The sequence below is a fragment of the Podarcis erhardii genome, assembly GCF_964252035.2.
Source record: "Podarcis erhardii genome assembly, chromosome: 7".
Taxonomy (NCBI): domain Eukaryota; kingdom Metazoa; phylum Chordata; class Lepidosauria; order Squamata; family Lacertidae; genus Podarcis; species Podarcis erhardii.
This window is the reverse complement of record NC_138511.1, coordinates 68,973,094-68,988,688: the sequence shown is the minus strand read 5'-3', so window position 1 is coordinate 68,988,688 and position 15,595 is coordinate 68,973,094. Positions and strand designations below refer to the sequence as shown.

Here is a 15,595-nt window from a genome sequence, read left to right as displayed (position 1 = left end):
CGCTCTGGCGGGAAGGTAAACGGCATTTCTGTGTGCTGCTCTGGTTCACCAGAAGCCATGCTGGCCACATGACCTGGAGGCTGTACGCCGGCTCCCTCGTCAATAAAGCGAGATGAGCGCCGCAACCCCAGAGTCGGTCACGACTGGACCTAATGGTCAGGGGTCCCTTTACCTTTACCCTTTTCCTGTGTCCTAGTCCAACACTCTTAGCCACTATGCCACACTGACTTTCCCCATAATAGCTGTGTTCCACCTCCACCATCATTGGAGGCAGCATGCCTCAGAATACCAGTTGCTGGGAAACACCAATGGGAAGGCTGCCATTGCACTCAAATCCTGCTTTCAGGAGCTGCTTCTTATAGGCTGCTGTGAGAACAGGCTGCTGGACTAGATGGGCCACAGGCCTGATCCAGCAAGGGCTCTTCTTATGCTCTTATATCACTTGATTCATGAAATCATAGTTAATCATTTATGTTTTGATTCGTTTAAATCTGGCTAGGTGTTTTGTATTGAAACAAGATTTTTGCACCACGCTTTGGTCATGCGGCTGATCTTGCTTATACAGTGGATGCTCAGGTTGCGAACATGATCCGTGCAGGATGCACATTTGCAACCTGCAGCGTTCGCAACCCACGTCTGCGCATGCGCAAAGCGTGATTTAGCGCTTCTGCACATGCGCAACTGCCGAAACCCGGAAGTAAGCTGTTCCAGTACTTCTGGGTTTCAGGGGTCTGCAGCCCGAAAAAAACACAACCTGAAGCGTCTGTAACCCGAGGTATGACTGTACATACCTTTCACCTTTAGTAGAATTGGCTGTGTCTATACTGCCCCCGCCCCTCCACCCAGGTCCTTGAACTAGCCTTGCTTGTGAGAATAGATTGCCTCCCAAAGGGATTTTGAGCCAGCGGCCATGTAGCTGTGTGTGGAAGGAGGAAGTTCACAATGGGGCATCGCATGTGTAGAATCGCTATATATGTTTCACATGTCCTTGCAACTCTCAGGAAAACCTCAGCAGGAAGAACTCCGGCAGTGGCTACAGCATCCACCAGCACCAAGGGAACAAGCAATATGGGACTGAGAAATCGGGCTTCCTGCACAAGAAAAGTGATGGGTGAGGACTTTCAATTGTCTTTGTGTTGGATCTCCAGAAGGTGGTGGCCAAAAGCGATGCAAATGTCTCTTTGGGAGGGTTCTTGCATCTCACTTGAGCTCCAACAGGTACTGCATGCACTTAGAGAGGTCTCTCCCCACCACCCCTTGGAATTAGGCTTCAGAGAAGTATTCTGTTGTGGTGCATCTGTGTGTTTGGTGATCACAACAGTTTCTCCAGTTTGCACATGAGGCCATGGACGCCAAAAGGTCAACACCACCTGCTATACAGGATGGTTTGTCTGAACCATATTAGTGTTAGGATTGAGCTGGTGCGAAGCCAGGAAGCTTCCCGGCTGAGTGGGGATCTGATCCCTGATACCCTCATTCCTAGTCCCAACACTCTGACCACGCTGCCATGCTGGCTTGCTGGCTTGCCACTTCTTCCTGAGGAAAGCTTTCTATGTGACGCTAGTGACCCTCAGACCTGCAGTTTTTTGCCTTGAACTTGACATGGCACAGTCTAGGAACAGCTGTTCCTGCGTTTGATAACTCTGTAGTCTTTCCCGGGATCCACCTTTAACCCAAACGTGCATTTGGGGATCCGTTCTGTATATTTGCATGGTGGTTAGTCCTGTTAGTCCTGTTAGTCCTTAGATCAAGTTATCTACAAGTGTTTTCATGAGCTCAAGCGTTCAGTTTCTTCTGCTAAGCTTGGTTGATCATGTCTGTGCATATACGCCTGTTGCAGATAGATTGCTGTTAAATGACCTTTCAAGCCTTAATTGTATTTCAAGGTTCACCTGCACCCATATAAATAAGCCAAGACCTTGAGATTGGCTTCAGAGTCTCTGCTCTTGACTCCATCAGATTGGAGGGCATAGCAGATGGGATCTTTTCAGTGATGGCCCCATATTTTAGGGGCTCCCTCCTGCGGGAGATGCATCTGGCTCCATCAGTACAGGCTTGTAAATGAGCCTTTAAAACCCCATTTCTTTTCATAGCTTTTAGCTGACATGCTGAGCTGAACAACTTATAGTGTTGCTGCATTTAAGTAGCCTGGTTTAATCATTAAATTTATTTTATATGAGCATGCTACTAGTCTATGAATTATTTTGAGCAACTGTATGTTTATTTGAATGGAGTTTTTGCTGTCTTGTGCTTCTGTTTATTTTTCTATAATAGGCTCTCTTGCAAGGGCTTTCCCCGAAAAATTAATCTAGAACTATGTAAAGTGAATGAATAAATGAGAATAAATCTCTCTGTGTATCTGCATGCGCACGGATGGGCACACACCCATGTTTCATCCAGCTGACTTTTTCTGCCACCTGTTGAAGATTGGCCTTTAAAAGCGTTTGCCTGCAATGATCCCACTACAATAAAATTATTTAGTGTTTAGGGTGCAAAAGTACTTCCCCACACACAACCATTAACTTGGCAGGATCCTTTGCCAAAAGAAAATGCATGCCAAGCCTCTAAAGACAGGAAGTCCAGCATTTTGCCATTTGTGACTTCCAGGGGAGATAATCTGGGATCTAAAACTGGATTTGCACTGCCTTTCTTTCTTGGTGTCCCAGGATTCGGAAAGTGTGGCAGAAGAGGAAGTGTGGCGTGAAATACGGATGCCTCACTATTTCGCACAGCACGGTAAGTAGGGCTTATGGGAGGTGGGTGTGGAAATTCTTGCCTCCTTGCCTGAAAGCTACAGGTGTGTCCGCACTGATGTGCATTAAGGTTTTTTAAAGGAATTCCTTCAAGGCTTTAGCGAATGTGCGATGTCCGGTGTGGGGCAGGTGTGTGTGGTTGGGGAAAACCACCGGGCAGCCCAAATGTGGAGGCTTGCAGGATAGACTTGACCTGTGGCTGGAGGTTCCCTAACTCCCTTCTAATAGCTGTCCCCACACAAGAGCCACTGTGTGGTGAAGAGGTCAGAGTGGTAACCCTAGAATCTGGGAGAGCCCGAGTTCAAATCCACACTCAGTCATATGAAACCCACTGGGTGTCTTTGGGTCCATCCCTATCTCTCAGTCTCTCCTCCCTCAGAAGGCTGAAAGGGAGAGGGCGGGAAAGTGTCTACGCCACCTCCAGCTCTTTGGAGAAATGGAGGGAAGTAAGTGTAATACAGTGGTACCTCGGGTTAAGAACTTAATTCGTTCCGGAGGTCCATTCTTAACCTCGAACTGCCCACTTTAGCTAATGGGGCCTCCTACTGCTGCCACGCCGCCAGATTTCTGTTCTCATCCTGAAGCAAAGTTCTTAACCCGAGGTACTCTTTCTGGGCTAGCGGAGTCTGTAACCTGAAGCGTATGTAAACCGAGGTACCACTGGAATAACAAAATGAAATAAAATCATTTTGCCTCTCTCGGCTTGCCCTGCTAATATCTTGCCACTCTGTTGAAGGTGGTTTCGGATGGGGCCTGTGGTTAGCAGGGAGGCTGGGTCCCCAGGTCCCTCTCCTGTCTTTGCTTCACCTCTCAGAAATCATTTTCCATGTTCCTCGGCCAGCTCCTCTTTCTCCATTCTCTTTCATCCAGTTTTCTTGTAGGTATTTGTTTCCAAACATACTGCTTTCCTTTCCTTTGGACCACATCAGCAAGGCCGAGAGGGGGTTCTTGCTCTCTGGGCAGCCCAGGATCTCCATATACACAGCCTAGGCTTCCACCTCGGGGACGTCACTTTGGTGCTGCTAATCCAGCAGTTTGACTTCACCCCCAGAGGTGCACTCCATTGTCTCTCAAGACAGATGGGAAGCCAACAGCAATTCATTCCTTTCCGCATCCTAACTCGTACTGTTTTCTTTTTGTTGCCTGTGTGGTCCTCAGACCTTCCTGTGGTGGTCATAACCACTTTCCCCCCAGTGGTTATGGATTGCTGCTTGTGTCAGGTCTGGTTTTGTAAATTGCACTTTGATGTGGTAAAATAAAAACAGAAAACCCTAAACCCACAAGGTGATTTGACCAGGTTTCATATGTGTCTAATATGTGGTTTGAATATGCCCTCTTGTGGTTAGAGTTGGTATTTTCTGTGCCAGAGAAAATCCTATAGCAGGGGTCAGCAACCTTTTTCAGCCATGGACTGGTCCACCGTCCCTCAGACCATGTGGTGGGCCAGACTTTATTTTGGAACAAATTCCTATGCCCCACAAATAACCCAGGGATGCATTTTAAATAAAAGCACACATTCTACTCATGTAAAAACACCAGGCAGGCCCCACAAATAACTGAGATGCATTTTAAATAAAAGGACGCATTCTACTCATGTAAAAACACGCTGATTCCCAGACTGTCCACAGGCCGAATTGAGAAGGCGATTGGGCCACATCCGTCCCCCGGGACTTAGGTTGCCTACCCCTGTCCTATAGCCTCCATTCTACTCCTATGTGGTACATTGTAGATACGGAGGAATCTTGCCCATTCCACTTCCATAGTTTTCCAGTCTGAAGCTCAGGGAGCTCAGTGTGAATAGAGGCCATAGGGAAGAGTCTGCTTGCTACCCCACTACCATTTCTCTTGCCTTTTTTGCAGATAAATCGGCCTCCCGTCAAGTTAAATCTGTTGACCTGCCAAGTGAGGCCTCACCCAGAGGATAAAAAGTCCTTTGACCTTGTGACACGTAAGTGTATTTAAACCATTGTACTTCATGCACCCTGCAGGCGGGATTGAGCGGGTGAGACCAATGGCAGGTCTGACGGTCAAGAAGGCAGTTTCTGCACAATGCTGTAGAGGAAAGGGAGGGGCAAAGGGGGGTTGTCAGCGTTGGAAGATAGCTCATCTAAGGGAAGGGAAGCTCTGATCCTAAACCTCCACTGGCTTGTAGGATCTCTTTGGGAGAAGAAAAGACTAAGGAGTAAATCCTACACAAATCTGGAGTGGAGTCCCTAGGACAGTTGGATGGCTATTGAATGCCTCCTTCCAGCAGCTTCTGCAGCCAAGCTGGTACCAAACTTATTGCTCTGCTTTCCTTTGGGCCACATGAGTGAGGCTGAGAGGAGGATCTTGTCATCTGGGCAGCCCAGGAACTCCATACACACTGCCCAGGTTTGTGCCCTGGGGAGGTCACTGGTGCTGCTAACATAGTGGTTTGAATTCACCCCTGAAGGCGCACTCCATTGTCTCTCAAGGCAGACGGATGCCCCAAACCAACAACAATGGGTGGGATTCAACTATGTTGTTACATGCATGGAATGAGGACGTGGTAGAATGGTTAACATCAGTTTATTGGCATTTACCTAACTCTTACAACTCATTTACCTGCGGGTGGTAGTATCAAGAGTATTGATAACATCAAGCAGTTTTTCTGAAGCAAAACACTTGGTGCTCTGCAGGTTGATTTGAACTTTGCCCCAGAGGTCAGCTGCAAATCAGTTTCATCTGAAACTCTGAAAAACAAACATTTAAATATGTTCATTTTTTAAATAGTGACTTGGGGGTTGTAATTTATTTTTTGAAAATATACAGTTTATACTAAACCTACAAACATTTTCCTTTCTTATAATTCATACAAATATCATTGCCCACTCCACAATATACAACGATGCATAATAAATAAGAAAATGTAAACACTTGAACTGTATCTTGGAAATCTGTTGTTTCAAAATATCACAAACAATATCATTTCTTAATGAATCCTTCAGAATTTGCCTTCCCGGAATTGTTGTAACATATTTTTAACCTATCATTGAGAACTGTGAACTGTTGTGAAAGCTACAAATATATATGCCTGACTTGGTTTGTATTAGCCACATGTAAAGGGTTTGTTCTTAACTATTGGTTGGTCTTTGGGTGATTTGCAGTAGATCACCAAGGACACATCACTCCCAGTATTCTAACAACAGCAACAAAAACAAAACGAAAAATAGAATTCTAAAATGAATAAAACTTCGGTGGAAGAAACCAGGACTGTATTTTTGTGTGAAAGGACTGTGAGCACATTTCTGCTACCAAATAAAAATTCCTGGGCTGAGACGACATGCACAGGTGCCCTGTTCTTTAGTTCTGTGTATGCCCACCCAATTTATAAGTCTTTTTCTTCTTTTGCATGAAGTTGCACATATATGCTTAACATTTCTGCTCTTTGCTCTTTATGCGTAGAGGCTGGGACTATGCAGGGGTTGTCCCAGCCCTAGATTGAGGGACTGTCCAGGATTTGGCTTAATGCAGATGACAAACCCCTTTAATTTCCCCTGGTCCAGGCAGCATTCTCCTCCAGCTACTGCTGTCCCACAACTTCTCCATAAATCCAGAGATTCCTTAGGCAATTGATATAGATCTCCTATTCGGATTGTCAAAGTGTAGGGAATCTCCATATTTAGGGAGGAGAAATTAGGGGCTGCAGTAGTTGGAGGAGGGTTTGCAGTCTGCATTAAGCCACAGTATGAACTGGCCCTGATATTCAGGCAGCTGCCAAAGGGTCTAACGCTTCCTACCATTTGGGAACATGCAGCTGCATTGAGGGGACAGTTCTTTGCAGCTGAGATTGCAAGATTCCTGGACTGAGCAGCTGGATGGCCACTGAGCTCCCTTCCCATTTTAAAATGCCATGAACTCTGGTTGTTGTTGTTGTTGTTGTTATGCTACAAATTGAGAGAAGTTTCATGCTTCTTTACTCTTTCACCCATCCAAGTTTCCTCTCCTTGCAGATAACAGGACTTACCACTTCCAAGCAGAGGATGAGCACGAATGTATTGTGTAAGTCCCTTGCTGCTTGTTCGCTCTGCCTTAAGCCTCCTGCCCCTCTGATTGGGGAAAACTGCATGTAGCATTAGTGAGGGGAACAATCATTCGCTAAGGGGGAAATAAATATGTTCTTACTTCTGTTCCTGCTGTTACATCCCTGGTTTGGTTTGTTTTTCTCTCCCAAAGGGCCCTTTGCTCAGTGGTAGAGAATCTGCCTTGCATGCAAAAAGATATCATGTTCAACCCCTGTCATTTCCACATCCTGGTCTGAAACCTTCGAGAGCCACTGCCTGCCAGTTTCCCCCAAACTATCCTGGGAATGATAGTTCGTGGCGGGTACCGAGAGCTGTTAGGAGACCCCTGTTCCCTGCACGGAGCTACAGTTTCCAGAGCGGTTTAAGAGTCCACCCCTCTACCCAAGAAACACTGGGAATTGTAGCTCTCTGATGAGAACAGTGGTCTCCTAACAGCTCCCAGCACCCTTAACACGCTACGGTTCTTGGGAATCATTTTGGGAAGGCTGTGAAAGTGGCAGAATCACTGCTTTAAATGTATAGTGCGGGTGGGATGTCAGTGTGGACAGTAATGAGATAGGTGACCCCAGTGGTCTGCTATTTCAAATGCCTAGTAACTTTTCATCTTTAGGTAATAGTATCATAAGATCAGGAGGGCAATATCCTGATATTTATAAATAAAGCAAATCTGTTTTGAAACGTTACTACCTCCCAACACTGACAATTATTTTTTCCATGAATAAAACAACCCAAATTTTATGTTTTGTGTGTCTGTGTTAAATTCGTATTCACCTGTATTGGTTTTTTAAAAAAATTCTTGAATGTTACTGAAGTATGCGCTCTTGTTTAAAGAAATGAAAATATTTCTTTAAATGTAAAAAAGGTCTTTCTTTAGTGACTGCAGTCACTAAAGACATTTGTCCTGGCCTGCAAATTAAATGGGTTCTTGATGGGTGTTCTTTCCCACGAACCAGGTGGGTGTCGGTGCTCCAGAACAGCAAGGACGAAGCACTCAGCAATGCTTTCAAGGGGGACCCAGGGGGGTGCGTGTCTTCGGCCGGCAGCATGGCAGATGGGGGGCTGCAGGAGCTCACCAAACTCATCATTGGCGAGGTGAAGAACATGCCAGGCAACAGACAATGCTGTGACTGCGGAGCCCCAGGTAGGTGCAGCAGGGATGGGTGCTGCAACACAGCATGAAAGGATGTGGATGCCATTGCCTTGTCCAGATTTTCCCAGTACTTTCCCCACCTTAAAATTGCAGCAGGGAGAAGAGGAATGCTTATCTGAGCAAAATCCACTTTTGCTCTGCAACGCACACCTGCATTTGCAGACCATGAAGTCATACTTTTCTGGAAGGAAGATTTTAGAAAATCTCCAGAGATTGCTGCTTTTGTTATGTGGTAGCCCCTGGCTAGAGGATGTCATGCACGCTACATAGTATACTAAAACTGTGAAATAAAAGCGGACACGGAGCAATGGATCCAAACTACAAGAAAGAAGATTCCACCTAAACATTAGGAAGAACTTCCTGACAGTAAGAGCTGTTCGACAGTGGAATTTGCTGCCAAGGAGTGTGGTGGAGTCTCCTTCTTTGGAGGTCTTTAAGCAGAGGCTTGACAACCATATGTCAGGAGTGCTCTGATGGTGTTTCCTGCTTGGCAGGGGGTTGGACTCGATGGCCCTTGTGGTCTCTTCCAACTCTATGATTCTATGACCCCTGTCAGTTAAGTCCAGTGGTGAACGACTCTGGGGTTGCGGCGCTCATCTCACATTACTGGCCGAGGGAGCTGATGTTTGTCCACAGACAGTTTTTCCAGGTCATGTGGCAGCATGACTAAGCTGCTTCTGGCAAAACCAGAGCAGTGCACGGAAACGCCGTTTACCTTCCTGCCGGAGCAGTACCTATTTATCTACTTGCACTAAATACCTAGGCAAAAATATTTAGAGAAATCTTTAGCAGTGATATGGATATTACTACCTATCTGGTGTCTGGTACAGACATATCTGTAATGTTTAATGCCACTAAATTTGCAGCGAAGGCTGCTCAGCTTTAGACAACGACATGCATCCATGCTCGAACCTAAGATTTTGTTTTTTATGTACAGGGGTTGGCAGCTTTGCACACGTCCAATTGACATGTGGGTCCTTTTGGACCCAGAAGAGGGTGGTGGTGGGCTTATGGGCGCTCCACCAACACATTCAGGGGCCAGGAATGGACCCCCTATACAAAATGGTTGCCACTTGTATGTTTTTATTTACTGTGTGGGTCAAGCTTTTATTTTTGTTAAGAAGTTCAGTTCTTAAGTTGTTTGGCTACAACTGTATTTGGTTGCCTTAAGAAAGGATTTGAATTGATGCCACCTCTTACAAAATCCAAGGCCCAAGTCTCCATAAGCCTTCTGATCCAATGGGAATATTTCCATTATTATTATTAGTTTTTCCTTTATTACTCACAAGTATATCTTTACATCTTACTTTATCATACAATTATACATATTCTTGTTTTTAGAGTATGTTCATACTTATTATTGTCATAGATCAGCATTTTAAAAATCATAATATTCCTCATAAATGAATGAGTTCTCTTCCATTTTGTACTAATAAACGTTTTGCCTATATTTGTCCAATGGGAATATTTCCATGTCACCCCAATTGAAATGGATGAGGGCTGTGTCAGAGAGTCTCTTAGCCATTGCCTTCACTTCCATGGGGCTTCCAACAGCTTGTACCCACTCTCCTTTTGTAACTTGCTTACATGTCAAGGTGGGAAAGGAATGTGTCTTGGCGGGGAGAAAACGCCTTTTTCATGTAGCATCTCTGTACTTGGTTTCTCTCTCAGATCCCACGTGGCTCTCCACCAACCTTGGCATTCTGACATGCATCGAGTGTTCAGGGATCCACCGTGAGTTGGGGGTGCACTACTCCCGAATCCAGTCTTTGACCCTGGATGTGCTCAGCACTTCTGAACTGCTGGTAAGCACAAAGGCTGTGTGTTGGAAACAGAGGGCGCCTTCCCCCACTTCTGTTTTGCCTCCTTACTTCTCTCTTTTGTAGCGACACTGCCAAAGTTGCTTCCTCCATCCTGGCATCAAGTTCTTTGGCATCCTGAACTCACCGGCACAACAGCTAAATCTGGTGTAAAACCAGGTATTTTTGTGCCTACAAACGGATTTTAAATCTAGCAGGAACCGGCTAAGTGCCCTTGGGGTTGCTTTAGATGAGGGGTAGGGGATCTCTGCCCCCCCAGGTATTGCTGGACTCCCATCTCCCATCATCCCCAGCCAGCATGGCCCAGTGGTCAAGGGTGATGGGAGTTGTAGTCCCAACAACATCTGGAGGGCCATAGTTTCCCCAGTCCTGCTGCTTTAGATCTCTTCTTGCATGACGGTGGCTGCTGTGTTCCTAAGAGCAACAGATTGTCTGTAAAGTGACGCCGCCGGGAAAGGCAGAAGCTTGATAGCCCAAAATAGGAATAGGCAACCTGTGGCCCTCCTAAAGCTGCTGGACTCCAGCTCCCATCACCCCCAGCCAGAACAGTCAATACTCAGGGGTGATGGAAATTGTAGTCCAACGTATGTTCCCCACCCTGGCCCTAAAATAAGGAAGGAAAGGCTCCTTGTGGAGAATTAATCAGGGACCCCTTTTCCTTTTTATACTCTATGCCTTTTCATACCTTCAGGGTGGTTGTGGGGACTTAAAATATATATTGGGTTAAAATGCCGTCATTTTCTTTTAGCGTAGTTTAGATTTTCAGGGATAAGAGAAAGTAATCAAAATGCATAAACATATTCTAGAAATGTAGCCAGAGCAAATCATCCCATCACTGGTGCTGCCCAAATGTCTGAGGCAACATATACAGAAAGTTAAGCAGCACAGAGTTTCCTAAATCCTCTTATCTCTGTCCTCCTCTAACGGCTCCCTAAGCAAAATAGATTTCACTTGCTGTCCGGAGTAGGGAAGGGTGAGGGAGGCCTTTTGCCTTGGATTGCCATACCAGCTAGCCAAATGGACACCTATGGGAAGCTCTTCTATCTACAGTATTATTATTGTCACATGGCATCCTTAGGCAGCACCCACTGCTGATGCCTGCCCTGGGCCTCCTTTTCATTTTCTACCCCCCTGGCCAGACAGTTGGGTCTAGCCTACGTTCCCATTTCCCACAATGCCCTGTTTCCCTGGGGCATTGTGGGGAGTGTTTTTAATGGTGCACTCTCATTGCTTCTCAGAGCACCACTGATCCTCCCAAACCATTGTCAGGAAGCCTGGGAAGGCCTCTTAAAACAGAAGAGGGGGCCCGGCAGGGAGAGATTTTGCCCAGGACCTCCCCTCACCCACCCACCCAGAGCCTGTATGTCCTCGATGCTTCATGGAGTTACGTCTCCCCTCCAGTAACACCGGTTCCTTTCCTTGTTCTTACAGCTGGCAGTCAGCATTGGCAATGCCAAGTTTAATGAAGTCATGGAGGCCACTTTGCCAGTCCCCGTTAGCCCGAAACCCTCCTCAAGCAGCGATATGTGAGTAGAAACTGAAACGAGCAGATGTGTGCGTGCGTGCATTGGTTGTGAACCAGAAGGTTGGCGCTTCAAGCCCACCCTGGGACAGCTGTGGGCAGGGTTTACTGCACTGCAGTGGGTTAGACGACAGGTGCCGTGTTTGAGACCTCTCCATCTTCCCTCCATGCAGGAATGCCCGGAAGGAATTCATCATGGCCAAGTACATGGAGCGCAAGTACGTTCACAAAGCGGCCAGGGATGAGCCTTGCCGCCTCTGGGAAGCAATCCGGAGCAGAGATCTCCTGGCTCTGCTTCAGGCCTTTGCAGAGGGCCACGACCTGTCCAAACCTCTAGCCAGCCCCGAAGGCCAGGTGAGCAGAATAAAACAGGGTGTGTGCATGGGGGAAACACTGGAACGAGGTGTGAGCCATGACTTAGCTAGCTGGAAGTGGTTCGGCATCACAAGACCCCATAAGTAATGGCCTGCCACATTGTGGTGGCTGGTTTCCCCAGCCACTCTGGCCAGCTTACAGCATATAAAAAACATAGTAAAACATCAAACATTAAAAACTTCCCGATATAGGAGTGGTTGGTAGAGGCAGGGAGCCCAAACAGTAGATATTGATCCAGAGCCAACACCCAGGCAGCTTACACAGGATTTCCTTTGACTTGTGGTTGGTTGGTTTTTGTCCTCCCCCCACTCCATTTGACTTGATCTGTCAGAGCAGAGCACTAGCACAAAAAGGGTTGCAAAGTACAGTATTGCCTCTTTGCCCTTCTCATAGGAACCAGGTGAGCGGGCTTTGCATCTGGCTGTGCGCTATGCCAACAAGACCTCCCTTCCCCTGGTTGACTTCATTATTCAGAACGGGTAAGGCTCAGCGTGGAGAACTCTCCACTACCTATAGACAAGGAAGTATGCAGGAAGGCAGAATTCTGCACGTAGAGTTGTGCTATCAGGTTCAGTTGGATGTGATATCACTCTGCCTAATAGTGGGCACAGCTGGTGATAGAAATGGGGCCACTGAGAAATCAGTGTCACCCCCAAAGAATGCTGGGAAGTGTAGTTCATAAAGAGTGCCAGGAATTGTACCCTTCTGCCAGGGAACTGCAGTTCCCAGGAGCCATGTGCTTTTAATGTATGGTGCAGACATGACCAAGGAGGAGTTATCAAGCTTGCTTAAGGGAATCTTGAGTTTTCCAAAGGTACAAAATCTTTAGACACAAAAACTTAAGGAGATCCCTGCCCTCCCAAATAGCCTGATAAGAACTGAGCATGCTCAGTGGGCACAGAATGTGAGAAATGTTAGAAAGAAATATAAAACTAGATGCGTGGGGATAGAGAAATGGAGTGTCCTGTTTGGAAGGAATGACTGGCAAGAACCCTGAACTCAGAGGAACATAGAATGTGGCCTTACCCAAGTCAAATCATTAGTTATTCTAGCTCAGTATTGTCCACATTGACTGGCAGGGTTTAAGGCTAAGGTCTTGCCCAGTTTTACATGGAGATGAGGCAGACTGAACCTGCGTCCTTCTGCATGCAGCCTCTGAGCTATAGTCTCTCTACTCTCATTAAGTTTAGTGTGTTATTGTTGATGCAGGTCCCATTTGTAAAACGTATAGGCGGAATTCAACTAAAATTTTGCATTAGTGCAAGGGGATTTCCCCTCCTCTCCTCCCCACCCCCCATCCCGTGCACACACTATGCCTCCCCAAAATCTGCTCTGGAGGGTTGAGGGAACTCATAGAACAGATTTAGGGAGAGACTGTTCTGTTGCACAAGGAGAAATCCTGGTGCTGACGGAATTATCTGCTTAGTGCTGCGTTGCACACAACCCCAAGACTCTGAATTTCTGGCTAATTCAGACTTTTTTCTAAAGTAAGGACAGGAGGGGGTGACTGAAAAGCCTGGAGAGAGGAGATGGGCATGGGGAAGATTAAGGAGATCTCCCTGCAGCCATGAGAACTGACAAACTAGGCTTTGTGTTTTCAGTTTCTTTTTTTAAAAAGCTGGATTTTGCCCTTCGTTTGTCTTGTCTGTGTTCAGGGGAAATCTGGACCGGCCCACTCCAGATGGGAGCACAGCCCTGCATTATGGGGCCCAGTATAATCAGCCCAACTGCATCAAGCTCCTGCTGAAGGGGAAAGCCTCTACAAATGCAGGTAGGGTACGTCCCCCAGGTGACTTCCTCTAAGGTGCACAAATACATAAGCACACTTCTCTTCAGGCATGCACAAAATGAGCCTTGGTTTGGTTATTTCATAAAATTTATACACTGCTTGATTGCAAAAAACATCAAAGCAGTTTGCAAAATAATAATAATAATTAGACCCTAAAATTTTTGGTAAAAGCAGTTAAAAACAACAATTTAAAGTGTCCAGGAAAACAATTAAATTGACGATAAAATAAAAGCAGGTTAAAACACACATCGGCATTCTGGATAAGCTCGCCTAAACAAAAATGTTTTTAGCAGGTGCCGAAAAGAGTACTTGATAAGTGAAGGTGCCCGGCTGATGTCAATAGGCAGGGAGTTCCGAAGTTTAGGTGCCGCCACACTGAAAGGTATTATGTGGCACCTGTAACAGGAGCAGTTCTGCAGATTGAAGCGGATATATATGGGGTAAGGAGATCTCGGAGGCAAAGTTATGAAGGGCTTTCTATACTGATAGCAGCAACACCTTGAACTCAGCCCCGCAGCAAGTCAGCAGCCGGTGCAGATCTGTGAGCGAGGTGTTATATGCTGAAGCATTCTGCACTAAGTGCAGCTTCTGGCTCAAGTGCAAGGGATGCCCACATACGTCAAGAGCTCTATGCCCTCTTTCAAGTGGGGGTAATATATTAAAATGCCCCTTCCCCCCCCTCCACACCTTCTACAGCCTTGCTTTGTTTTTCTCTCTCTGTTCAGTAAATGCAGCTGGCGAAACACCTCTGGATGTAGCAAGGAGGTACAAGCATGCCGAGTGTGAAGACTTGGTAGGTTGGGGGTGAAGCTAGGGGTCATCTGTGAAGCATTGAGAGCCAACATGGTGTGATGGTTAGAGTGATGGACCTGAGACGCCAGAGCTCGATTTCTCATTCAGCCATGAAGCTAGCTAGGTGATTTTTGCAGCAGGCACTATTTGCTGCCCTAATTACCCCGTGGGGTTGCTGTGGGGGTTAAATAGGAAGGAGAGAATCTGGTATGTCATCTTGAGCTCCTTGAAGGAAAGGTGGGCATTGTCACTGTCCATGGCCACATTCCAGACAGGCAAAGGCATTTGAGGAGGGTGTGGCTAAGGACTGGTAAGGGGTGTGGCTTGCGGAGGGTTCTTGAAGTCCAGGCAGAGGGGACCCTGCAAACAGTGCTTGTTAGTGAGCTGCAATTGACTGGCTATGGCTACAATCCTAAGAAGATTTACATGAATGCATACTTAATTTAATCTGTATGCTACCTTTCCCTAGTTCAAACGATGCTCAAGGTGGCGTGCAACATGGGGAAAAAAATACATAATCACAACGTAACAAGAATGGTCATAAACAATAAATAAAACATCAAAAATATGCAACCAAATTGAGCAATTTCCATATAAATTATAAGATCTAAAATTAAGATATATAAAAAATCAGTAACAGCAACAATGCCCCCCCCCCAACAATACCCCCGCCCAAGAGTCCGTTCAGCAGCCTCAGCTTTTGTAGCTGGAGTCAGTCAAGGTTCCACCTTCCCAGGCCAGATGGAAAAGGTCTGCAGGGAGCATGTCTTCTGGGACTCACAGCCAAGACGGTTTCTGGCCTCCACATTTCCTTGGTTGTTGAATCCATTGAGCTTGGTGGGACTTACTTCTGAGTAGATATGGTTTGCACTGTTAGTAGCAGACCCATCATTGCCTCCTGTAGCATTTGGAAGGATTCCAGTGCATGATTCTTTGGGTGGGGGGTAAGCCTCATTGTGTCCCCAAGTGTGTTAGGTTTTGCAGCACTACATCACTTGCAGGAACCAGAAGGGTCTTTCTCATTGGTAAACTGACAATGGAGTCTCTGTGTCCTCTTTGTTTACAGCTGGAGCAAGCCCAGGCGGGGAAATTGGCTTCCCAGATACACTTGGACTACGACTGGGAAACCCCTCAGGAGTTTTCTTACGACAGTGAAGATGAGCTGGATGAGAAGGTGCTGTGTGTTAGGAGCTCTGACTGCGTTTGTCCTAATTCAGAAGTGGGGAGCCCAGCTCCCATCAGCCCCAGTCACCATGGCCAGTGGTTAGGGATCATGGAACTTGTAGTCTGTCCTCTGCAGTGTAAATCCTCTGAAGGTACTTCTCTTCAGACCAAAGAACTGAAGCTG

At 46.5% G+C, this 15,595-nt stretch overlaps 1 protein-coding gene across 3 annotated transcripts in view; it reads left to right on the top strand.

Moving 5' to 3' along the window:
• Positions 1-15,595, top strand: part of ASAP3 (ArfGAP with SH3 domain, ankyrin repeat and PH domain 3) — a 72,822-nt gene that overhangs the window by 47,476 nt on the left and 9,751 nt on the right. For all 3 annotated transcript variants that reach the window (XR_014158317.1, XM_081868751.1, XM_081868752.1), the window contains exons 10-21: positions 1,002-1,111; positions 2,667-2,736; positions 4,614-4,701; positions 6,728-6,776; positions 7,753-7,940; positions 9,621-9,754; positions 11,201-11,295; positions 11,465-11,645; positions 12,060-12,145; positions 13,322-13,437; positions 14,181-14,248; positions 15,314-15,421. Coding sequence is in view for 2 of the 3 variants with exons in the window: in XM_081868751.1 (XP_081724877.1) it covers positions 1,002-1,111; positions 2,667-2,736; positions 4,614-4,701; positions 6,728-6,776; positions 7,753-7,940; positions 9,621-9,754; positions 11,201-11,295; positions 11,465-11,645; positions 12,060-12,145; positions 13,322-13,437; positions 14,181-14,248; positions 15,314-15,421 (1,293 nt within the window). In the remaining variant the exon portion in view is untranslated. The remainder of the gene's footprint in view (positions 1-1,001; positions 1,112-2,666; positions 2,737-4,613; positions 4,702-6,727; positions 6,777-7,752; positions 7,941-9,620; positions 9,755-11,200; positions 11,296-11,464; positions 11,646-12,059; positions 12,146-13,321; positions 13,438-14,180; positions 14,249-15,313; positions 15,422-15,595) is intronic.